The 25,731-nt window shown below is 47.1% G+C and overlaps 1 protein-coding gene across 3 annotated transcripts in view; it reads right to left on the bottom strand.

The window, feature by feature from the left end:
• Positions 1–780: 780 nt before the first annotated feature.
• The window catches only part of LOC134358849 (CREB3 regulatory factor-like), a 98,333-nt gene continuing 73,382 nt past the window's right edge, over positions 781–25,731 (bottom strand). The window contains exons 4-10 of one of the 3 annotated variants that reach the window (XM_063071410.1): positions 23,024–23,146; positions 15,154–16,129; positions 11,756–11,947; positions 10,001–10,190; positions 4,994–5,067; positions 3,655–3,777; positions 781–2,149 (exon numbers count right to left, since the gene is read on the bottom strand). In XM_063071410.1, coding sequence (XP_062927480.1) covers positions 2,061–2,149; positions 3,655–3,777; positions 4,994–5,067; positions 10,001–10,190; positions 11,756–11,947; positions 15,154–16,129; positions 23,024–23,146 — 1,767 coding nt within the window. In that variant the 3' untranslated portion in view covers positions 781–2,060. Of the gene's footprint in view, positions 2,150–3,654; positions 3,778–4,993; positions 5,068–10,000; positions 10,191–11,755; positions 11,948–15,153; positions 16,130–23,023; positions 23,147–25,731 lie in introns of those variants that run through there. The other 2 variants (XM_063071411.1, XM_063071412.1) reach the window with 2 other exon arrangements.

Below are 25,731 nucleotides of genomic sequence, written 5' to 3'. Positions count from 1 at the left end.
GAGAAGAATCCTTTCCATTCCCACTCTCAGTACCTCCGGCATGCCCTAGGTTCCCAACAAACTCAAAGGAGAGTCCAAAGAGACAGACCTGCTCTTGTCTCTCAAGGAAAGACCCAAGAGTGGGGAAGAGAGTGAAGTTCAAACACCACGTCACCTCCCTGTGGAAGGCACCACTCCCCTACAGTTCATCACTCCACCTCAAGTGCAAGCACAACCACCTCAGGAAACTGGGGGCACACAACACAAACTTCGGAGAAATGGCGCTCGGTCACTCTCAACCCTTCGTTCAGTTTTCCTGGCTCTCAAGTAAAACATTGGCGGGGAAGAATCAGACCCTCACTCGTGGAGCAGATGAATCTGAAATTGTTCCCCCCCCCCCCACAGACACACACGAGGAACTGAGGCTGCCAAGAGCTTCATCAGGCCATTGTAGCTGGGATCATTTCTCCCCGTCCCAAAACGACACTCCTCCCTCCAACATCAGACTGAACTTCCCACCACCTGACCACCAACATCACCACCGAGCATTAAGTAACCTCGAGTTAGCTGCAGTGTGCCGGTTTTCAACAATAAACTCTAGCCTTCCCCATCCCATTTCCACAGGTGCCTCCTGAAGTCTGGCAAAGTGCCCCACCTGATGAATTGGCTTCCTTTCCCAGGCCTCAGGGATGTGACTGCACTTTGACAGCACCAGGAGAGGCCTTCCCTTCCCCCTCCTCCTCCCCCCCCCCATACACACCAGGCAATGCCCCATCCCCACCCCCCCAACCCCACAAACACAAAGAGTGGGAACACTCCCCTCAATAGAGGCTGAGTCATGGACCCAGGAACTCAGGGCCCACCAGGAGAAGCCAGGAACTTTTCCAACTGCTTGACACCGACGTCTTGGGAAGGAGGGGACAGACAACTCAAACCACCCATGGAGTTTTGGACAAGCAGCTCTCGGTCACTCTCACACCCTTTGGTCAGTTTCCTGCGGTCTTCAAGTAAAAAACACCAGAGAGGAGAATCAGGCACACGCCAGCTGGGTAGACAACCCCGGACAACACACAGCCGGCTCACACTGTTCCGCCTGGGAACACCAACAGCCCATCTCCCAGCTTGTACATTCATTGTCAGTCGCTGAACACCCCACCCACACACACACACAAAAAGTCAGTCACCTAACACCTGTAACAGTGAATTTCTATAAAATTTAAAGTGCTCGCATGTCAGATAGAGGGACCACAATGGGCTTTGCAGCATTTTTGCAGTTCACAGTATTCGCTGAATAAATCCCGATCATCGGACGTTTGCAGGCTAGCTTCCTTCAACAGCGAGTCTCAAACTGAACAGAGGGGGCAGTGGGAGTGTCTCACGGTCACAACCCATCCCTGGCCCCCCCGCGCAACCTGTGCCTCCCTTGCAGACTGACTGCTCCAGAAACAATCGGCGCATCCAACATCTGGGGGCGGTATTCTGGGAGGGGGGCTTTTGTTCTGGAAATCTTCATACCAAAGGCAACAGGACAGAAGAGAGAGCTGGGGAGCGAGTTCGGAGGAAAGCTGACGCTTTCTGGAGGGCTTAGCATCTGAAGCTGGAATATTTCAGAGACAAACGCACCCAGAGCATTCCTCAACACCTGCCAGAGCGACTGCTGCGCGCACACGAGGCCCCTCGCCACGTTTTGTCAGGAGAATCCATTGAAGCAGGAGCTTGGGCTGCCCACACTAGGCCACCGACTTCCAGTTCTCCTCCTCATTCTGGACGTCACCTCTACCTCAAAACCATCCTGGGGGATCTCACTTCCTTCTGGTTCCTTGCCAACTCGGCCTGGGAGGGGCTAAAAGAGAGGCATGTGGAGGGGGCTGAGTGGGGAGGGGGATGGAGAAGCAAGGTTATCAGGAGGAAGGCCAGCACGACAAGCACACCCTCCCACAAAAGGAAAAATAAAGGCTGGCAGCAAGTAGATGGACGCTGAGGGGAGGGAGGACGTCTTCTCCAGCAATCAAGTCCCCGCCTTGTCGCTGTTTAATTAGACCACGCTCTCATAGCACAGATTCCGGGCAGAGGGTAACAGGTCAGCTCAGGCTGCTGCCAAGTTCTCCCGCCGACGCCTTCTCCAGCACCTCATTTACGAACTCTGACGTCTGCCCTGCCACCGATCGCCCTGGAACACAAAGCAACAGGCTTAGGAGCGTCTGGGACAGCGGCCGCCCAGCACCCCGGTGGCAGGCCGGCGGTGAGAGCGGAAAGAGATTCCCACTGAATGTGGGTTTGTGGGAAGGAGCGGCCCCATTCGGTTAGAATCTGACCTCTGTGCTGACGCCCTACACCTCCCAGGACCCAGGTCCCATCCCGGACTCCGGTGCTGTCTGTGAGGGGTTTGCACGTCCTCCCCGAGACCCCAGGGTGCTCCAGTATTCTCTCACATCTCAAAGGGGCTGTACGTGAGAGGAGGAGTTGACTGAAACGGGGGCAGAATAGGCAGGATCAATGTTACACTGGTGTAATTGTCCAGTGGGGATGTGTAAAAGGATGACGTGACCTTGTTAATTAACTATTTCCAATATTCAGTCCCCCAAAATTTTCTTCCCCCGACACCCCTTGGATCGTTTTCTCCGCAGCGAGGCTAACGGAGATACAGCACGGCATCAGGGCCCCTCTGACCCAATGAGTCCCCGACCCCATCCAATGAACACCTACGTCTTTGGAATGTGGGAGAAATCCGAGCCCCCACACGGTCACAGGGAGAACGTACAAACTCCTTACAGGCAGCCGTGGGAGCTGAATGCCGGTCGCTGATGCTGTAACAGCGTTACACTGGCCGCTACGCTACCGCGTCACCCATGAGGGAAAAAGAGAGAGTGCAGTCAGAAGCTTTTTCCCGGGGTGGAAACCTCTAATATCAGAGGCTACAGGTCTAAGATGAGAGAGGGGAAAATTTGGAAAGTGAGAGGGAAATGTCTAATACTAGGCTGAAGACAAGAGAGGGAAAGGTTAAAAGGAGACTTACAAGCTTCTTAACACTAGGAGTATTAGATGCCTGGAATATGGTGCCAGGAAGCAGATAGGGCAACAGTGTTTAGGCATTCAGACAGGCAGGAAATAGCGGGATGTAGACTACGTGCAGACGGGATTAGGTCAAACTGCACACAGGGGTATAGATAGGGTAAACGCAAGCAGGCGTTCCCCCACTGAGGTTCGGTGAGACTAGAATCAGAGGTCACGGGGCTAAGGGAGAAAGGCGAGATGCTTGAGGGGGATCTTGGTATGAATGTGGAACGAGCTGCCGGTGGAAGTGGTGGATTGGGTTTGATTGCAACATTAAGAAGCTTGAGTAGGTACAAGGATGCGAGGGGTATGGCGGGTTACGGTCCAGGTGGGGGGGGGCGGGGTTTGAAGGGACTAGGCAGAATAATGATTCAGCACAGACTGAATGGGCTGAAAGGCCTGTTTCTGTGCTGTGGCACTTTGACATGAGGGACAGCACAGATGGGTGGGCCGAAGGGCCCATTCCTGAGCTGCATCTTTCTATGTTTCAGTCTCCGCAGATGCCTCCTGACCAGCTGAGTGTTTCCCAGTTATCTGGGGTGTTTGGCTTTCCCAGTTTGATCCCGACTGCCCCCCTCTCCCCCCCACCCCCAGGCGAGCAGAGTGTGGCACCGCCCTTACCGATGGTGTCTCTCAGCAGCATCTGCAGTTTCTCAGTCATGCTCCCCCCCTCCGACCCATCACTGCTCTCCACCCTCTGCACAATCTGCCGCTTGATCGCCACAATCACCTGGAGCAAGTTATCTGCGTGAGGGAAAGCAGGAAACGCAAGTCACACCGACAGGCAGCCAACAATATTCCAAAGCAGACCAGGAGAGAGGGATAAATCCACCCTACAGGAAACAATGTCCTATAAAGCCTCAGCATTGTCTCCTCGTCTTTGAAGACCATAAAACAGAGGACCTCAAAAAGACTAGTTATTCACTTCTTAATTTGGACAGTTTTATAAGGTGTGGAGACCTTTTCTTGAATATTTTCATAATTCTTCTTTAGGGTAAGTTTTTGTACGCTACAATCCATTACTTTCAGCTTTTTTTAAAGTTATACTTCTTTTGTTGTGAATTACATTATACTTTTGGCAGTTGGCATTATACTTTCTTTTTTCCTATATATATATATATATTTACAGCTCTCTGGGGTTGAATGCTCCGATTTTTTTTTCTTTTATATGCAGAAATGGTTGGCCTGGGTTTTTTTTCCAGTGGGAGGTTGGGGTGGATACTAATTTTACATAATTCTCTTTTGGGTGCTTTTTCTTATTGTTAGGAATTACATATTGGATTTGTTTGTTTCGCACTGTATAAATCTCCATTTTGTTGATGGGTTATCTCTCCCTAGTTTCACTGTAGAAATGCATTAAAAATTAATTAAAAACATAGGAGCAGTCAACCCACCATTCCATCATGGCTGATTTATTATCCCTCTCAATCCCATTCTCCTGCCTTCTCCCCATAACCTTTGACACCCTAATCATGAACCTATTAACCTCCACTTTAAATATACCCAATGACTTGGCCTCCAAAGCAGTACGTGGCAATGAATTCCACATATACACCACCCTCTGGCTAAAGAAAATCCTCTCTTCTCGGTTCCAAAGGGACATCCTGCATGTGGACTCCCGACCTTCGCACCTGCGATTTCTGAATCCACACCACACCCCACCCCTCACCACTCCATTTGGAAAATAAACGGCTTGCTTCCACACTATTCTACACTACAGCGCTAGAATAGGACCAATCTTGGTCTAAGGATTGTCACACACTGTCTGCCACAGAAAGTAGACTGAGGTCATGATGAGGTCAACGGCAATCTTATTGAATGGGATAGTAGGCTTGAGGGGCCGAAAGGCTAGCTCCCACTTCCAATTTCTCATGAGTTTATAACCAGCGCGGTTTACAGCGAGGGGGTGGTCTCCACCCGCAAGTCCGTCTCTGGCCGGTGGCCCTGGGTAGACACTCACCGTGCTCCGTATTGAGCCCCCAGAGTTTGATTTTGTTTGCTTCATGCTGGGCTTTCTTCTTTAACCTGCAGGCCCTGGAGGGTTGAGGAGAAAATGGAGGGTGAACAGTGGAACGCCAACGACACATCCTCACCTCTTCTGTGAAAGGCTACAGAGGCAGGCAAGCAATTAACACTATACCATACACACACAACACTGGAGGTCAGGCAGTATATACGGAGAGGAATAAGCAGTCGATGTTTAGTCAGTCAGTTAACAAATTTATCCAATACAATGGTTAACTTGCATACAGTCCTGTAAGTGAACTCATGGAGGGGTATATTTAGGATAACCGCAAGCAAGCTTTTTCCACTGAGGTCTGATGAGACTACAACTAGAGGTCACAGGTCAAGGATGCAAGCCGAGATATTTAAGGGGAACACGAGTGGAAACTTCGCTCAAGAGCATCGTGAGTGTGTGGAATGAGCTGCCAGTGGAAGCGGTGGACGTGCGTTCAATTTCAACATTTAAGAGGAATTTGGGTAGGTACATTAATGGGAGCGGTATGGAGGACTATGGTCCAGGGTAAATTAATAGCTCGGCACAGACTAGATGGGCTAGAGGACCTACTTCTGTGCTGGTAGCATTCTTTGACTCCATGACTGCGTAATGTTCTGGTTAAGATTTTTACTGCTGTGCTACAGGTATTTCATGTTAGCAGTTCTGTAAGAGCAGTCTGTTCAGTTTTCAGAATGCATGGGTTTTGGCTAAAAGGATAAGGGGCTATGATGTTCACCTCAAGAATGCTGTGTCAGCCAATCAGGATGGTGGAATCGGGACAGAGTTCGAGAGAGCGGGGTGGAGAGAGATTTGAAATGGACAGTGTGGCTTGCAGGTATTTTTTGGGCGGGAGTTGCGGAGAGGACAGGAGGGAAGACGGCTGAGGATGCCGTGGGAAGGAGCATCCCTATTGCGCACGGTGCTTTGTGCAGGTGAATGGCTCCAAGGAGGAAGGGTCAATACCCCTGAGAGAGACAGCCCGTTGCTTCAAGTGGATTTGGAGTGAAGATCCGAACGTGGTGTGTGCTTTCATGCAGAACTTGGGTCCAGCGAGTGAGTAAACAGACAACTTCAAGATGAGCTGCAACTTTATGTGCACATTTGGATTGGTTGAATTGTAATGAGTTCTTTTATTTTTCCCCTTTTCTTTTTCCTACTAACTGTTTGATAAAGCTGAAGTTTGTAAGCACACTTTCTTTTTAAGTTTATGCGGTATACGATTTGCTTTTTCTTGCTGACTGACAATTGTGTATGGGCAGTAATTACACAACAAGACACTACTATTTACGAAAGGTGGCTTTCACACCGCTGGGTCCTGTGACTGTTAGTGGGGGCCAGCAATGAGCCAAGTTTCCATTTGAGCCTAGTGCGGGGGCTGAAATATTTCAAAAATTTGTAGTTTTTGTATATTCACACACAATGTTCTACGAGTCACAAATTTAAATCAATTCCAAAGAATCAAATATTCAACGTGCGCCCTTCACTTTGTTGACAGCCAACACTGGCGCTCCACAGGGAGGTGTGCTTAGCCCACTGCTCTACTCTCTCTACACCCATCACTGTGTGGCCAGGCACAGCTCAAATACCATCTGTAAATTTACAACCGTTGTTGGCAGAATCTCAAATGGTGACGAGAGGTCGTACAAGAGCCTGATACACCAGCTGGTTGCGTGGTGTCGCAGCGCAACTTTGCACCCAACGTCAAGACCAAAGAACTGATTCTGGACTTCAGAAAGGGTAAGACAGGGGAACACACACTAATCCTCAGAGGGATCAGAAGTGGAAAGAGTGAGCAATTTCAAGTTCCTGGGAGTCAATATCTCCGAGGATCAAACCTGGTCCCAACATATCGGTGCAGCTATAAAGAAGGGAAGACAGTGGCTATATTTCATTAGGACTCTGAGGAGATTTGGTTTATCACCTAAAGCACATGTAAGTTTCTACAGATGGACTGTGGAGAGCATTCTGACTGGCTGCATCACCATCTAGTATGAGGGAGAAGGGGTAGCTATTGCACAGGATCGAAGTAAGTTGCAGAGAGTTGTTAAATTAGTCAAAGTGTGCCGGGGGGGGTGCATGTGCGCGTGTGTGGTGCTTGCGCACGCAGACGTAAATATATTTACTGTAATTTGTTTTTTCTCTCTATTATTATATATTGCAGTGTACTGCTGCCGCAAAGTTAACGAGTTTCACGACATATGCCGGTGATATTAAACCCCGAGTCTAAAAGATGTGATGGATTGTGACACCGTGTGATGTAATTAGAGCTAATTATTGCCTATATTCCAGATTCTGCAGTAGATTATGTCCACAAAATTAGTCCAATGCTGAAAGGTCTCGGCCCAAAACGTCGACTGTTTACTCTTTTCCATAGATGCTACCTGGCCTGCTGAGTTCCTCCAGCATTTTGTGTGTGTTCCTATGCAATCGTTATTTTGTTCTGCTGAATATTGTGGGCCTGCTATGTTGGTGAAGGGAAGTGTGGTGACACTTGTGGGCTGCCCCCAGCACATCTTTAACTTGTGTTGGTCGTTAACACAAACAACAGATTTCACTGGATGTTTTCACGTTCATGTGACAAATGAATGAATCCTAATCTGGTTTAATACACGATTTAATATCTGCACGAGAAATTATATCAGCTATAATTAGACCAGGTGCATGGATCAGCAAGGTTCAGAGTGACGTGGGTCAAACACAGGTAAATGGGACTAGTGTAGTCAGTCATCTTGGTCAGCTTGGAGGATTGGGGCTGAAGGGCCTGTTGGATGCTGTAGGACTCTGGGAAAAGATCAGAACATACAAGATAATCCCAAATCAATGAATCTGAAACTTTAAACCTGTCTCTTGCTAGTACCATGGCCCACATCATCAGGTTGAGGACAGATATGACCCTTCAACCATCAGTTTTCTGAACCAGCGAGGATAACTTCACTCACCTCCACACTGAACTGATTCTACAATCCAGAGACTCACTTTCAGGTACTCTTTACAACTCACATTCTCAGTATTATTTTATTTGCTCAGTTTGTCTTTTTTTTGCACATTCTCTCCTTCACATGTTCTACCAGTCTGTTGTCACCAGCACAATCTTCTCTGTGGTGGTGTGCTGGGGCAATGGCATCAACATGGGTGATGCCAACAGGCTCAATAAACTGTTTAGAAAGGCTGGCTCTGTCACAGGAGTCAAACTGGACACACTGGAGGCTGTGGTAGAACAAAGGACCCTACGGAAAATCCTGGCAATTCTGGACAATGTTTCTCACCCTCTGCGTGCCACCTTGGCTGAACAGAGGAGCACTTTCAGTAATAGACTAACACAACTGCACTGCTCCAAAGAGCGGTATATGAGGTCATTCTTACCCTCGGCCATTAGGTTCTAGAATGAGTCAACCTATCGCTGGGGAAGTGATAACAGAAGGGGGGTTAAGACTGTTTGATGCAACTTATTTTTTATTCTTTCTTACTTCTCTTTTAATATTTATATATCTGTGCACTTGTAATGCTACTGTGACACTGTAATTTCTTTTGGGATCAATAAAGTATTGGTTATTTGTCAGTCTTTGCTAATGTATAGTTTTTAAAATAAATTCTAATGTATTCTTTACTTTTCCTGTAATTGTCTTCAAAGAAATGATTTTTTAAGGTAGCATATGGTGTCACATAGGATACTTTGATAATAAATTTACTTCAAACTTTGATGGTGAGAGACACCTTCAGAAGATTGCTGTTACTGACACCCCTGTGATCTTTAGCAAAAAAGCCCAAGGACCTTCTGCAGCAGCCCAAGGAAGGAGAAAGGGCATTGAACTGGAACAGCAGCCCCAACAACTGCCCTGAAGTGGTCTCCTGGATCTCCCTGCTTAAAAACCCCGGAGTGGCCGGGACTCGAGTTGTCCGTCTTTGAGTGGCGACTACGAGCCACCAAGTTGAGGTTTACACCTCAGTGTAATACAGGAGTTGTGCCAAATCGAAGTCCCTTTTGGCTATTTTGGGTCAGGGACAAGGGCAGGAGTTACACCTGTTACAGTGGATCAGTGGCACAATAGTGTAATGGTCAGTGTAACGCTTCACAGCGCCAGCAATCGGGAGATCAGCGATCAACCCCCGTTGCTGTCCGTGAGAAGTTTACACTCTCTCTGTCACTGGGTCTCCACTGGGTTCTCTTGAATCCTTCCTCTTTCCAAAGATTTACAGGTTCGGGGTTAGTCGTTACGGGCATGTGATGTTGGCGCCGGGAGTGTGGCAACACTTGCGGGCTGCCCCCAGCACACCCTTGCACAAGAACTAACCAGCACCCGAGTCAGAAAACAAAATAATCCCGAGTGTGGGGTGGGAAGAGAAACTACAGCAGCTTCTCCCAACCATAGCAGGGCAGGCTCACCAGAAACGCAGTTAGTGGAGGATAGTTACTAAAATTCTGTGCTTCAGTTCAATCTGTCACACATCATATGAAGTCTGTAGAATCACCAAATATAATTCTGTCAGATGACTCCAAACATCACCGACACTCAATGAAAATCCACTCTCAGGTTAAATAGGAGCAGAAACGGGCCATTCAGCCCATCAGGTCTACTCCACCTTTCCATCAAGGCAGATTCATTCTCCCTCTCAATTCCATTCTCCTGCCTTCTCCCCCATAACCTTTCAAGCCCTTACTAATCAACGACCTATCAACCTCTACTTGAAATATACCCTTTGACTTGGCCTCCACAGCCGTCTGTGGCAACGGATTCCACAGATTTTCCTTCTCCTGGCTAAAGAAGTCCCTCCTCATCTCTGTTCTAGGCCTTTCAATGTTCAATAGGTTACACTTGCTGTTTTCCACAAGAGCTATATCTGAGGGGTGAGAATTGAAATATTCACAGAAAGAAAGCGCAAAAGAAGTCGGGGAAGGTGAAGCGCGTGCCTGCCAAACAACAATCTACCGACAGTGCTGAGCTGATTAGCGGGCTGGAGGTTATTTACCTAGAGGCCAGTTTATTTTTCTCCTTTCTGGATCGCGGCCTGGCGTTCATCGGCAGTTCACTCACTGGCCGGAGATCATCAATTACCTTTTTCAGCTTCTTCAGTTCGTCTCCGATGAGAAGCAGCTTGCGCGGGTTGGGAGTTAGGTCGTCGACATCGGTGCGGCGCGACTTTTTCGCCAATCTCCGCCCTGGATTTCAAGGACAAAAGAGAGGCCAGGTGGGCGCGGCGAACGAGAAGGGAGAGTGGTTCGCGAGAATCCCAAGTTATCTCCCCTCCCCCCGCCCCCACCAGAATTCAGAATGGGAACGGGATAACACAAGGGAAACAGGACACGAGGAGAGATGGAGGTGCTCAGTGCGAGGGGGCAGATGTCTGACAAGCAGAGATATGCTGAGAAAAAGGCCAATACAGTGATGTAGCAGTTAGCATTACGTTTTACAACACCAGAGATCGAGGTTCACTCCCATTGCTATCTGCATGGAGTTTGTACATTCTCCCCGTGATCTGCAGGTGTCCTCCGATTTCCTCCCACGTTGTAAAATTATACGGGTGTGCTACGTTGGCGCAGGAGCGTGCTTTCCCCAGCACGCCCTTGGATTGTGTTGGTCATCAACACAAACGGTGCATTTCACTGTATGCTTCGTGCACAGCTGACAAATAAAGTTACCCATTTCAACTGGGAAAAAATTAAAAACACTAAAAACTGGGAGATTAAGAGAGCCCTGAGGAATAAAGGCCTCACAGTCAGGGCACTGAGTACAAGAGCTGGGGGTGTTACAGATGGCAGTTTGAGGCATGGAGGATTGTCTAAAGTTTCGGTCCCACACTACAGGAAGGATGTGGCTGAGTCAGAGAGAGAGTGTAGAGGAGATTCACCGGGATGTTGGCTGGAATGAAGGACTTTGGTGGTGGGGAGAGGTTCAATACGCAGGGTTTGTTTTCCCTGGAGAGAAGGCTGACCGGAGATGAGGTATAAAAGATGACGAGAGCCACAGATAGGGTAGGGTCAGAAACGCTTTGCTATATAGGAGTGTCAAAAACACGAGGGAAAGCTTTTAAAAAAAAACTAACCCAGGAAGCGTTTGATATCTGGAACTCGCTTCCAGAGGCAAAATAAGATACAGTGACAAGAAAGAGGTGTCTAGACCAACACTAGTCAAGAAGCAGGAGGAGATGGTCTCAGAGGGGAACCTGTGTAAATGGGCAAAAATGTCAGCATAGATGTGATGGGCTGAATGGCCTGTTTCTGGGGGTCTGTATGACTCTTAGTCACACCAGATAACAGCAAATTACAACCATTATACAATCCGACTCCAAGTAACCTTCTGAGTGCTTTTACAAGCAGCTGAAGAGACAGACCACTTTCTCATAATATTAGGTTTGGTAGAATAGATTTTAAAATACCTCTATTTTCATAGATTTATTTATCACTTCAGGCAAGACTTTATAAATAACATTACTAATCCTGGAACAAATGGGGTTTCAAAAATTGAATTGGTTTTGTTTTATTTTTGCCATTATTAATTGAAAGCTTTCAGGAGAAAAGCATTCATTACATCCCAGAAGATATTTACCTGATATTAACATCTCAAAAAGAGAGGCAGTGATGTACACTGGGTTTTACAGTGATATAATGATGTATGAAAATTCCTCAAAATTGGCTGCACAGAAGCCAATAAGGTCGGGACTCCGGAGCACAGAAAGACTTGAATAGTCAAAGATAACCAGTACCATAGTCCATCTTGTGTTTACCTTGTCCGACGCCATTCTCCTTTTGGTAAACATTACTGGGCAACGTGGAGGAGTCCCACTCAGAGGGCTGCAGGGTACGTTCTTGCTTGCTGGGCGTGCTGTGGCTATCGCTGTACTCCCAGAAATAACGCCGCTTCAGTCTCCTAACGCCCGTTTCCGAGGCAACGTCAGCAGAAATCTCTTGTTCGTTTCCTGAAAAAGATTAATGAATGCACAAAGGGTGACTTATCCTTAAATGGACTAATTCACTGCAGAGCTCACTCCGACAGAAACCAGTTTTATTCCTCTTCCTCTTTGACATTTCCACCTTTATATTCGCCACTTTATTACTGCGGGGGTGGGGGGGTAGAGAACCAGATCATACTATAATAACCAGATCATCAGGAACCGAACCATCTACTCTCTGGCAAACAAGACAGTTGGTCAGAGGCCCACATCAAGTTTAGGAACAACTACTTCCTTTCAACATTTGGCTTTTGGAACAACCAGCATTACATTACGGCTATGACTACTTTGCACTGCAATGGACTTTACTTTTGTTATGGAGCACAGAAAGAGGTTCTTTGGCCCACCTAGTCCATTCTGAATTGGTACTCTGCTTAGGCCAATCGATCTGCACCTGGACTACAGCCCTCCACATTACTCTCAACGACCAATCCAAACTTCTCCTTAATGTTGAAATTGAACCCACATCCACCACTTCCACTGACAGCTCTGTGCGAAGTTCCCCCTCAACTATTTCACCTTTCACCCCTAATCCATGACCTCTAGTTCGAGACTCACACAACCTCAGTGGCAAAAGCCTGCTTGCATTTACTCTATCTAAACCCCCTCATATTTTTGTATACCCAAATGCTTGGCGTTTATTCTTGTATAATCTATGTTTAATTTACGTTTTTCCTGCGAATGTTGTGTCTCTAACGCTATGCATTTGTGTTACTGCTACCGCAAGTGCGTTTTTCTATCAAACTTGTACATTTGGCACTGAACTTGAATTGACTTGCTAAGATCAATACTGAAGATGCAAGTCATCAGGGAAAATCAAATCAGTCCATGGCTGGAGTTGGGGGTGTGATCTTAGAACTAGATTATTCTGACGGCACTTCATCAACCTGACGTGGACTCTCTCTACAACTACTGCCTGCCCTGGGGAGCAATTCCAACATTTCAAGACAAGGGGAGGAATGTTTAGGGGAGTTGTCCGAGGTAGTTTTTTTTTTAAACTACATGGGTGCATGAAATGGTGTGCCAAGTGCGGTGATAAGAGGCAGATACACAAGACACTCTTAGATAGGATGATAGGAAAATGGAGGGAAGGGCTAGATTGATCTTGGAGTGGGATAGAGGTCAGCACAACATTATGGGCTGAAGGGCCCATTCTATGCCATTATTTAGAGATACTGTACAGCAATCTGACCAATGTGTTACAAAACCTCAGCATTATATTCCTGCTTTTATACTCTAGTCCTCTCAAAATGAATGCTAACATTGTAACTTGTCCTGCTTACCAGCTCCACAAACTGCAATTTAACCTTTAGAGTGCTCCCAAGTTCTATTGCATCTCATATTTCTAAATTTTCTCCCCATTTCGATAATAGTCTGTGGCTTTAGTCCTTCCACTAAAGTGCATGAGCCATCACACCTCCAGCTGTCCAAGTGCAGACTCCCAGCTTCCTCAACATTGCTGTCCCGCCACCTATCTTTTACCAGATATTATTTGGTTACTTTAAGCTTCTCAGCTATCTTAGCGAGATCTGAACTCCCTTGCATGAATGCTCGCCAACGTTTCCATTTCCTCTTCCCATACGATACCTTCACTAAACACCCCCCCCATCATGTTGAGATGACTAGAATGTAAAAGCAAGGAAGACACAAAGGTTGGGGGTGTTGTGGATAGTGTGGAGGGCTGTCAGAGGTTACAGCAGGACATTGATAGGATGCAAAACAGATGGAGTTCAACCCGGATAAGTGTGAGGTGGTTCATTTCAGTAGGTCAAATGATGGCAGAATATAGTATTAGTGTTAAGACTCTTGGCAGTGTGGAGGATCAGAGGGATCTTGGGGTCAGAGTCCAAAGGACATTCAAAGCTGCTGTGCAGGTTGACTCTGTGGTTAAGAAGGCATACAGTGCATTGGCCTTCATCAATTGTGGAATTGAGTTTAAGAGCCGAGAGGTAACGTTGCAGCTATATAGGACCCTGGTCAGACCCCACTTGGAGTACTGTGCTCAGTTCTGGTCACCTCACTGCAGGAAGGATGTGGAAACCATAGAAAGGGTGCAGAGGAGATTTACAAGGATGTTGCCTGGATTGGGGAGCATGCCTTATGAGAACAGGTTGACTGAACTCAGTCTTTTTCCTTTGGAGCGACAGAGGATGAGGGGTGACCTGATAGAGGTATACAAGTTGATGAGAGGCGTTGATTGTGTGGATAGTCAGAGGCTTTTTCCCAGGGTTGAAATGGCTAGCACGAGAGGGCACAGTGCTTGGAGGTCGGTACACAGGAGATGTCAGGGGCAAGTTTTTTTTTATTAACACGGAGAGTGGTGAGTGCATGGAATGAGCTGCTGGCGACGGTGGTGGAGGCGGATACAAAAGGGTCTTAAAAGAAAGAGCTCAGAAAAATAAAGGGCTTTGGGTAACCTTAGGTAATTTCTAAGGTAGGGACATGTTCGGCACAGCTTTGTGGACTGAAGGGCCTGTAATGTGCTGTAGGCTTTCTATGGTTCTATGTCTTGATGAGGGTTTATAAGGCATTGGTCAGACTGCACTTGGAGTACTGTGAGCAGCTTTGGAACCCATAACGAAGGAAGGACATACTGGCATTGGAGACTATCTAGAGGAGGTTCACGAGAATGATCCTGGGAATGAAAGGGTTAATGTGTGAGGAGCATTTGATGGCTCTGGGCCTGTACTCACTGCAATTTAGAAGAATGGGGTGGGATCTCATTGAAACCCAACGAATATTGAAAGGCTTGGATAGAGTGGGTATGGAGAGGATGTTTCCAATAGTGATCGAGTCTACAACAAGAGCAGAGTCACAGAATAGAAGGTTGTCCCTTTAGAACAGAGATAAGGAGGAATTTCTTTAGCCAGAGGGTGGTGAATCAGTGGAATTCATTACCACACATAGCTGTAGAGGCCAAGTTATTGGGTATATTTAAATCAGAGGTCTCAATTAGTCAGGGGCATCAAAAGGTTATGGGGAGAAAGAATGGGGTTGAGAGGGAAAATAAATCAGGCATGATGGAATGGTGGAACAGATTTGATGGGCTGATGGCTTAATTCTGCTTCTTGGTCTTATGGTCACGTGACTTCTGCACACTGCTTAGTGCTAATTTTACCCCAGGCCAGACTCAGCTCAGATCAACACTAATGGGGGGTTCAAACCAGTTGTACCTGCTTCAGAAAGGTAATCACTGAAGTCATCCTTATCTTCATCATCTTCCTCCTCCTCATCTTCATTCTCGCTATCGTCCTGCTCGCTGTCCGAACAATCCTCGGGCTCTAGTCGGTCCTCACCCGGATGCAATCCCAGGCTCTCTGCGCTGAACAGCGAGTAGTTGTGCTCCTCGTACTTCAACTCGGCCCTCGACTCCGGTCCGGCCTCGCCACTCAGCCGCCAGGCAGGGAAGATCCGGCCGTCTCCGTTATCGACGGCAGCTTTCTCCGCCCCTGCCCCCCTCAGCTCCGCGGCTGCCGGCCACCTGAGCTGCTTCCAGGAGCTCGGCCCTGTCCTGTCCCGAGTAGCACCTTCGTCCCGGTCTGGTGCGGAGTCCACCGGGGCTGTTTGGTCAGGGAGCAGTTGGCTACCAGATCTTGGGGGAGCTTCAACATTCCTGGGTCCTGTTGTGTTGTTACTGGGCACGACACTTTTCAAGAGGCCAAGTTGGTCTTCCCTCCTCTGGAAGAATACACCGTCCGAGTGGAAGTCAGAATCCATTAAAAAATCCATAGAGTTGCACTTCTTCGGGGCCTCCATGGCCCTCAGGACAATGTCGAGCCTGGTAGAGAACGGAGAAAGCTCCCTGGCAGCCCGCAGGGAACACCAGGAGTCAGCCACCTGCTGGGAGTCATCCGCATTGAGTTCGGCCAGCGTGGGCGTCTGGGCAACTCTGGCCTCGTTCTGGTAAGGGCTGGGGTTCTTGTCCAGGCCCAGCAAGTCCAGCTCCTTGTTGTTCCACAGGTCAGCTTTGGTGTACTTGGTGAAGTCCTCCAGCGCCGACACGTCCCAGCGCTCGCACCTGCTGCTGTTGGAGGGCTCGTCGTCCACCAGGTCGCTCAGCAGCTCGATGTTCTCCTTCATCGGGCTCCTGTACAAGTTCAGACTCAGCAGGTCATTCCTGGAGCTGTTCGTGTAAGCTAACTGCCGCCCCTGCAGATCGACAACGGAGAAAGCAATGATTAGCATGTTCTGTTTATACATTTCCCTTCCACTCCCTCACGAAGAATATTCAGGATTAGTTCTTGTCATACATCAGTACACAAGCATAAAGGAGAATTAAATTATTGTTATTCTGGATCCAGTGCAGCACTAAAAGACATAATAACCAGAAGGAACACATAGAAACACAACATAATACACAAGATGAACTTGTATATGCAACGTGACACTAGGTACAGGAGCGGCTGGATGCAAGGTGACTGACATGAAATGATATAGCAGTGGAGATGGGGAGGGTTAATGGAGTGGGTTAGTGGGTGGAGGTGTTGATCAGCCTTACTGCTTGGGGAAAGTAACTCATGGTCCTGGAGTGGGTGCGATGTACCCTCCCCCTTTGCCCAGCAGCTTTCTGTCCCTGGTGACAGGTAGGCTGGTGCCGGTGATATGGTGGGCAGCTCCAATGACCCATTGTTAACTACAGGTCGTACGAGGTGGCACAGTAACCTAGCAGCTGGCACAGTGCTTTGTGGTGCCAGCTGTAAAACTGAAGGGCAACCCTGCTGGTGTAGGGAGTTTGTACGTTCTCCCTCTGAACGTGTCGGTTTCCTCCGGGTGCCCCCCATTTCCCCTCACAGCCAACACATTTCACCATGTTTCGATGCACTTGACAAACAAATCTAATCCCATATTAACAATCTTTCATCTGTAGCACGTGATGCAAAACAGGCTGTTCGGCCCAACAAGGCTGTGCAGAACCTCCCAATTGCCTTTCCCATGTCAATCCAACAGCGTGGCCCTCTGCTCCCTTCTCCTTCCTCTGCACCCAGCTTCTCCCCAAACTGACGCGCTCCACCCCAACCCCTCCCTGTGGGAGTGAGCTCCCACGTTCTCGCCGCTCTCCGGGGAAAGGAGTGCCTGCAGAATTCCCTGTTGGACTCTCTGATCCCGACAGCCTCCACCTACCCTTTTCCCCAGGGGTTGGAAACATTCTTCCTGTATCCATTCCGTAGTTTACTCCCAGGAGGTCCCCTCATCAGCTTCTCTCAACAAGTAGAAGGGGCTCAGCCTGTTCACTCAGCGGGCCTTCATTTTCTCGGCATCGCCCTCTCCAGCGCCACCATCCCCTTTGGTCAGGATTGTACGCGGTCTGTGACTCAGCCCTGGTTAACGGTGGAAAAGCTTCAGGGAGTCTAGTGACGAGTGACCCGTCACTTCACACACAGCCTCCAACTGTGTGCATACGGCCGCGTCTCGCAGGGAGGCGGAATGCTTGGCCGAGCAGTGCCACAACAACCACCTCTCGCTCAATGCCAGCAAAGCCCAAGAGAGCTGATGCCTGCCTGCAGGAGGAAGAAGCCTGTCCTCATTTGGGTAATGGAGGCAGGGAGGGTGAGTAGCTTTAAACTCCTTGGCTCTACAGGAACTGCCCCGGGACCAGCACCTGTCATTACAAGAAAAGGCGTGACAGCAGTTCTAACTTTCTTAGGAGTCTCCAAAAACTTTAACAAAATTCTACAGATGCATGTGGAGTTTAAAGTTATTACCAAAGCACATTTATTTCACCATATACAACATAGAGATTCATTTCCTTGAAGGCATACACAATAAATCCATTGTAGAATAATACAACAGAAATCAATGTAAGACTGTACCAACTTGGGTGTTGAACCAGTGGGCAAAAGACAACAAACTGTTCAAATACAAAATGAAAGAAATAACAATAATAAATAAGCAATAAACAACGAGAATGTGAGATGAAGAGTCCTTGAAAGTGAGTCCATTGGGAACATTTCAGTAATGGAGCGAGTGAAGTTGAGTGAAGTTGTCCCCTTTTGTTCAAGAGCCCGATGGCTGAGGGGTAAAAACTGTTCTTGAAACTGGTGGCGAGAGTCCTGAGGCTCCTCTACCTGCTTCCCAATATCAGCAGCGAGCAGAGAATACGACCTGGGTGGTGAGGGTCTCTGTCGATGGATGTTGCTTTCCTGCGACAATACTCTGTACAGCCATGCTCAATGATAGGGAGGGAACTTGTGATGGGCACAGCTATATCTGTCATGTATTCAGTATTTCAGTAATATCTGAGTAATTTTGTAAATATATTTGATTAAACCAGGGGTTCCCAACTTGGGGGTCCAGGGACCCCTCGGTTAATAGTAGGGGCCCATGGCATAAAGGTTCAGAACCTCTGGATCAAGAAATCTTTGTTATTTAAATAATTCATGATGGCTGTATGTAAAAATACATGAATTTCATACATCATGACACTACCACTCTGATATGTAAAAGTAAAACATGAAATTAGACTCGCGTTCCCGGCTCTCTTATTTTTCCTTTGAAGAAGTTTAACATGGTGAATTTACAAAACATAACAGTGGTGACAAAGTATTTTTAAAACAAACCCAAGATGGCTACTGACCTGTTGAAGCGCCACAAGGAACAAGCATTTTTTTAAAAAAAACACAGCATGTGCAGAAACAATCAAGTTTAAAAAAGGCAGAAAATGGAAGAATTTGCGGGTTCATAAACAGTGAGTACCAGGTGATAATCATTAAAAAAAAACAGAAATGGCTGGCTACATCAGAAATATAGATGCATTTGATTGCTCAATGGTTAACTGACCATGCAAACTGAGCTAATTGAACAGTATTTTGAAGCAAATGGAATAGCCAATGAGAAACATTTTACAGAGTCCATTTAGTCTAAAGGCATACAGTTTGCTTCAAAGTTTAACTGCTCCAACCAAACCAGCCGATATGAGCTTTGCTGATATTGTGAAAGTAATGAAGGAACATTTAGAACCAAAACCATTGTTGACTGCAGAATGCTTTACGTTTCATAAGCAGAATCAAAAAGAAGGGGGAGTCCATTTTGCATGAATGGCTAAGTTGAAGAGATTGTCTGAGCATTGTCAGTTCAGTAATGGGCTTAATTATTCTCTGAAGTATAGTTTAGTTTGTGGAACTCTACAGGAAATCATTCAAAAGCAGCTCCTAACTGAAGCACAACTTACATTTAAAAGAGCAGCTCAAATTGTAGAATCAATGGAAACAGCAGCCAGAGATGCAATTAAGTTGCAGTCAGGAATGAAACTGAGCATGAACAAAATTGCAATATCTAAACAGAAACTGACCTGGCTGAACAAATCGTGTTACCCTTGTGGCAGAGGCTCACATTCACTGGACCAATTCAGATTTAAAGGTGAAACTTGCAGAAAATGCAAACTAGTAACTAGGATGCTTACAAAGAGCACATCGGGCAGACAAAAATAAATTAACAGCACAGGGAAAAGAAAGCTAAAAAGCCAAGTTGCACTTTTCAAAGTCTGCATGCTGTTGATGAAAAAAAATCAGATAATGATGAGGATGACACTGGACTGGCTAGCTTTGAGATCTATAATATGAAAACTAACAATAAACAAGCAATATGGCTTAAGTTAGGAGTGAAAGGCAAATTAATTAAAATGGAATTGGTCGCTGGCTCAGCTATTTCGGTCATTCCAAAAAATGAGTTTGAACAGCATTTCAAGAATAATAAGCTGAAGCCTGCAGATATCCAACTAAAAATTTATACTGGAGAAAAGATAACTCTTGTGGGAATGATGCTCGTAACAGTGAAATACAACAACCAATAAGCCACTATGGGCATGTATATGACAACAAGAGGGGCAGCAGACAGGGGTATGAGTGGTTGAGACAACCACAACTCGATTGGAGATCCATCCACCATCAACATGCCACACCACACCCCTGCAATACAGAGTCACTGAAAGCAAATTAAGAAAGTTACTAGATGATGCCACAACTGTCTCCATGCTGTGCACCATGAACCGTTGCCCAGAGGGAAACCATACATTGGTGCCAATCTCTGTGTCTTTGTTTGGAAAGCTTATTGGCTCAGAGGAATCGTGAAAGCTACGAAAGCAGTGGTCTGACTACAACAGCTTTCGTAGGCAACATACCTGAGAAACCTCTTGATCTATTAATCAGGAAGTTACTTGCAAAATGTGGCTTGGTGTTAAGCTGGAAGAGAGTTCAAGGAGCTTCAGGAAAGTTGCACACATTCAGCATTTGTGAGTATAAAGAACCAGAATCTACTCTGCATGCATTAAGGTTATTGCATGAACTTCAAGTGGGAGACAAAGAAAACTGCTTATAAAAGCGGATGCAAAGACTAAAGCCCAGCTGGATGAATGGAAGGTCAAAAAGGACAGAGTCAATGGAGATAAGAAAACAGAGGATTCATCAGAGGATGCTGTGGTTGAGGAAACCGAGAGGAAAGATCAGACCAGAAAGGGAGCAATAAAAGGATTAATAGGAGAATAACTCATGATCCTTCTCAAGATCAAGATGCACTTCCTAGACAATGAAAAAGGAAGAAGAAAGGTGCCCAGAGCTGTCGGGTAGCCTTCTGCGACTGCCAGGCCATTTCTTGCAGTCTTGGTATCAACTCCTACAACAACCACGGATGAGGCCCCAGAACCTGAGATTGTTTCACAGCCACCAAGCAGAGTGACCCCCACCCCTCATCAAGTAAGAAATCCTCCACAGCAATTTAATCTTTAGGCCTGCATGAGACAACTTAAAAATGACTATACTGTGGCTGTCTCTACAGTAGCTGCATAATAATAGTACACTGTGTATGTAGTGAGTTGAAGTTTACATCTAAGCAAAGAGGAGTATTATTTATGCAATTTTGTACATATATTGTTAGATTAAGCATTCTCTGTTTACATGATTCATTATGGTTATATGTAGAAATGCAAGAATGGCTTACATTATGACACTACGTGATATATGCACACCTCACTAAAGTAAAATATTAAGTTAGTCTTGCATTCTCAGCTCACTTGTTCTTCCTTTCAGTTTAAAGTTTTGAAGTTGCTAAACATAACATTGCTTTCTGTAGGACTTTCCGTTCAAAAGCATTGGTGTTTCCATACCAGGCTGTGAGGTAGCCAGTCAATACATTCTCCACCATATATCTACTGAAATTTGTCAAGGTTTTAGATGCCGTGCTGAATCCTCACAAACTCCTAAGGAACTACAGGCTTGCTTTGTAACTGCACTTGCGTGCTGGGCTCCAGACAGGTCCTCTGAAATGGCAAAGCAGAGGAATCTGAAGTTGCTGACCCTCTCCACCTCTGAGGACTGGCTCATGGACCTCTGCTTTCTTCGATAATCAGCTTCTCACTCTTGCTGACATTGAGTAACAAGTTGTGGCACCACTCAGCCAGATTTTCCTTCTCCTTCCTAAATGCTGTATCCTAACTGGTTGTATCACAATCTGATCCGGAAACACCAATGCCCAGGAACCGGAAAAGCCACAGAAAGTGGTGGATACAACACATCCTATTACAGGCAAAGCCCTCGCCACCACTGACCACATCCCCAAGGAATGGCGCCACAGGAAAGCAGCATCCATCATCAAGGGCCTCCACGCTCTCTTCTCACTACTGCCATCGACCAGGAGGTACAGGGGCCTTAATTCACACACCACAAGGCTCAGGAGCAGTCATCACCCTACAACCATCAGGCTCCTTAACCAGCGTGGATAACTTCACTCACCAAACTCTGAAGTGATCTTATGACCCAGAGATTCAGTTTCAAGGACTCTTTACAACTTACATTCTTGGTATTGTTTTAAATGCTCCAGTTTGCCTTCTTTTGCACATTTGTTGTTTGTTACTCCAGCACGGTTTTTCATAAATTCTATTGTATTTTTTATTTTCCTGTAAATGCCTACAATAAAATGAACCTGAAGGTAGTAGATGTACTTCAATCTTTTGTATGCCCCCAAAGCCATCGTTCTCCCTCCTGCCAGCCCGAGTTCGAGGTCAATTGCGCCTCCTCCCTGCCCCCCACTCAGGTGGTGGAAATTTAGCGATGACGGTCAAGGGAAATCCCGGCCCACCCTCGGCGGGGGCTGCAGCAGGCCCTCAGCCTCACCGGGGGGGGGTGAAAAGTGGGTACAGGTGCGCAATCTGCGTCCCTCTGGTAAAGGGGTGAGCACCCAGTACATTCCAGAAACAGGTTTATTATCGCTCGTCTCGTGACTGGAAAGTTGTTGATTTGTGGCAGCTGTACAGAGCAAAAAACACAAAATTACTGTAAATTACTAAATCAATAAACAAGGTAGTGTTCGTGGGTCCGAGGGGAAGAACTGCTTCTGAACTGTTGAGTGTGGATCCTCAGGCTCCTGTACCTCCTCCCGGATGGTAGTAACGAGAGGAGGGCATGCCCCAAATGATGAGGCTCCTTCGTGATGGCCCCATTCACCGAGGACACTCGACCCTCTGCGCTAAAACCGGAACACTTTGACGGAAAGGATCTCGGGCTGACTAGCGACTTTCAAAGTAGAATTAAAGATTAGGTTCGTTTGCCAAATGTACTTTGAAGCATACAGTGAAATGTGTTGTCTGTGTCAATGCCCAAAGTAATGTGAGGATGTGATGGGGGGGGGGCGCTCTGCAAGTGTTGGCACGCTTCCCACGCCAACATAGCACGCCCGCAATTTACTAATCCTAACCCATAAATTTCTGGAATGCAGGAGCAAACTGGGGCACCCGGAGGTCATGGGGAGAATGTACGAACTCCTTAAAGACAGTGGTGGGAATCGAACCCTGATCGTTTGCACTGTAAGGTGTTACATTAGCTGCTGCGCCACTGTATGAGAAACGAGCGTTTATGGGGCATTGGAGGCTTCTTTTAAGAAGTAGATGAAACTTGGGCAAAATGCCCTTCTCAGCCTGTGGCAGTTGCTCCCTCGTCTCTCGCTGTACCCAGATGGGAAATTGTCCACTGTACAGTCGTTGGGCTGACATCAGTTCCTACCCCTGCTGACGGCCCCTCGTGCCTTACACGATGGAAACATTCACTGTCGCTGTACCTGCTCGTACAGGAAGCCGGAGTCTGGGCTGCTGTCTGGGCTGGCAACAGTCTGATCGGAGGAGTAACAGGTGCAGCTTCTAAAAGCATCCCCAAACGCAGGTTCCATCCCACAGGCATTGGGCTGCAAGTGAAATCAAAGTTAGTCCACATTGCGACACTGCTGTTTAGTTTAAATGAAACAAACAACTCACCATCCAGATCGATGCTCCAAGTGACTAGAGAGTCTTAAATCCTGGATACACACTGCAATCACCTCTGGTCATAGACTAATACATCCGGGTAACAGGCACTTTGGCCCAACTCCTCTATACTGGGCAAGATGCCCACCATTTGGCCCATATCCCTCTACATTCTGTCCTATCCAAGTGTCTTTTGAAGGTTGTAATATTACCTGCTGCTAACACTTCCTCTGGCAACTTGTTCCACTCACCTGCCACTCTCCGTGAGGAGTTGTCCTCTGGGTCCCCTTAAAATCTTTCCCCTCCCACCTTAAAACCACGTCTTCAGCTTTTAGTTCTTCCTTCCCTAGTAGAAAAAAATGTGTTCACTCTCTCTAGAGTTACAAAATACATGTGGACTAAGATGTTAACTGTCCTGTGCTATCACCAGTGGGGTCATCAGTTGATCTGCCACCTGTCTTCAGGAGTTTCGGCCCGCTTATGATGAAGACTCCCTCGAGGTGGTGGGTCAGCAGTGCTAAAGCACCACCTCCCACTGGTGAGCTTAAAAACTTGGCATCTGCCTCTATCAGAGTTGTTGGTCACTTCCATCCAACAGATAGTCTGCTCTTCAGGTGTCTATGCAACTACTGAAGGGTTTGCAAGATATGTATACACTGTCTGACTATCTGCCCCTCTGGACATACTTGGTCCACACCCATGCTGATCCTTTCTCTGCTGCCTCAGCTACAGCCCTGCTGGTTGACTTGATCTCTCTTCTAGTGAAGCCAAGGTCACGCAGCCACTTCTGGAGAGTGAACGCAATAAACCCACGGCAGCCTACTTCGAATGGAGAGCGTGAGACCTTCCACCCTCCGTCTCTGCACTCTGATCTTAACTCTGCATACTTGGTTGACTTGCGCTCATGGGCTTCATCGATGTTGTCTTCCCAGGGGACTGTGAGTACCTACATAAAATAATCAAGGAGCATAGAGAGAGATCCAGCAAAGAAATAGGCCCTTTGGCCCATCAAGTCCATACCAACCATGAACCATCTATTTATACTAATCCTACACTGATCCTGTCACATTCTTCCCCCCCCTCAAGATTTTATCCCTTACCCACACACTGAGGGACAATTTACAACAGCCAGTCAACCCACTGACCTGCCCGTTTTTGAGGTGTGGGAGGAATCTGGAGCTCGGAGAGGGGGGACTTACGCAGTCACAGGGAGAACATACAAACTCCAGACAGACAGATGGACATTGAACACATGAACACTACCTCACCACTCCCCCTGCCCCGGTAATTTCCAGTTTTTATTGTATATTGCAATGTACACTTGCTGCAAAACAGCAAAATTTGCAATGAATACCAGTGATATTAAACCCGATTCTGATTGCGGCAGACGTCAGGACTGAACCCAGATGGGAGGCTGTAGCTTGAGCAATAAACTCGCTGCTAATACACCTCCACAGTCACTCCTTGGTCTCCAACACTCTTTTACACCACGGAGTAACGTCCCAGCCTGGACAACGGCTCCCTATACATCAGCCTTGAGTCCTGGCCACATCCTTGTACATTTTCCCTGCACTCTCTCCAGCTTGCCCACTTGTAATACAGGCAAGGATGAAAGCAGACTGGCCATACTTCACCTTCCCATCAAGACAGAAGCCTCTAAAGTGACACTGGACCTCCCTTCGCATGAAGATCCCGTGCCTGTGGTTTACTTTGTAACGGGCAAAGAACGCCAGACATCTTTAGCCGAGGCTTGGAGAAGGGCTTACAGTGCTGCTTTTATACTGAACACTGAGGAGCTTTGTGGGTTACCGCGGTAGCCTCTGAGTGACTCATCTTTCTAGGACACAGGCACTACAGGATTATCAGCATCACATGTAATCTGGCGCAAAGCATCCGCTTCCCATGGAAACCTCCCTGACCCTCGGCCTCTTGGGAGGCTGCCGGCAGAAATTCATTTCACACTCAAATGCAAGACGTGGCGTCATTATGGAGGAATCTCACTGCCTGATAAGACGGAGCACCTGTCCTTCGACACCCTCCCCAGTCCTTGGACTAGGCTTTGGATGGAGATGAGAAGGAACTGCCTTTCCCAGAGTAGTGAATCTGCGTAATTCGCTGCTCAGGGAAGATCTTGAGGCTACCTCATTAAATATGTTCCAGCAGCCTCTTCAGCAATACAAAAGGGTATCCATTTATGGTGGGGAGGTGTGAGGAAAGTTTAGGGGCGATGTCAGAGAGTGGCGGAGGAGATCCCCCAGGACACCACCTGGATTAGGCAGCATGTCTTATGAGGATCGGTTGAGTGAGCTAGGCGTTTTCTCTCCAGAGCAATGAAGTATGAAAGGCGTATAACATACGAGGCACAGATCACAGACAGCCTGAGACTTTTTTTGGTTAATTCGAGAGGGCATAAGGTGATTGGAGGAAAGAATAGGAGGATGGGGGGGGGTGGGAATATCAAAGTTAGATTTTTTTTAAAAAAATCACAGACTGGTGGGTGTGTGGAACCCAGTAAGGGCATTTAAGA

The sequence above is a fragment of the Mobula hypostoma genome, chromosome 19, assembly GCF_963921235.1.
Source record: "Mobula hypostoma chromosome 19, sMobHyp1.1, whole genome shotgun sequence".
NCBI classification, from domain to species: Eukaryota; Metazoa; Chordata; class Chondrichthyes; order Myliobatiformes; family Myliobatidae; genus Mobula; species Mobula hypostoma.
Note: the sequence above shows the minus strand (reverse complement) of the source record. Positions and strands in the feature narration are given on the sequence as shown.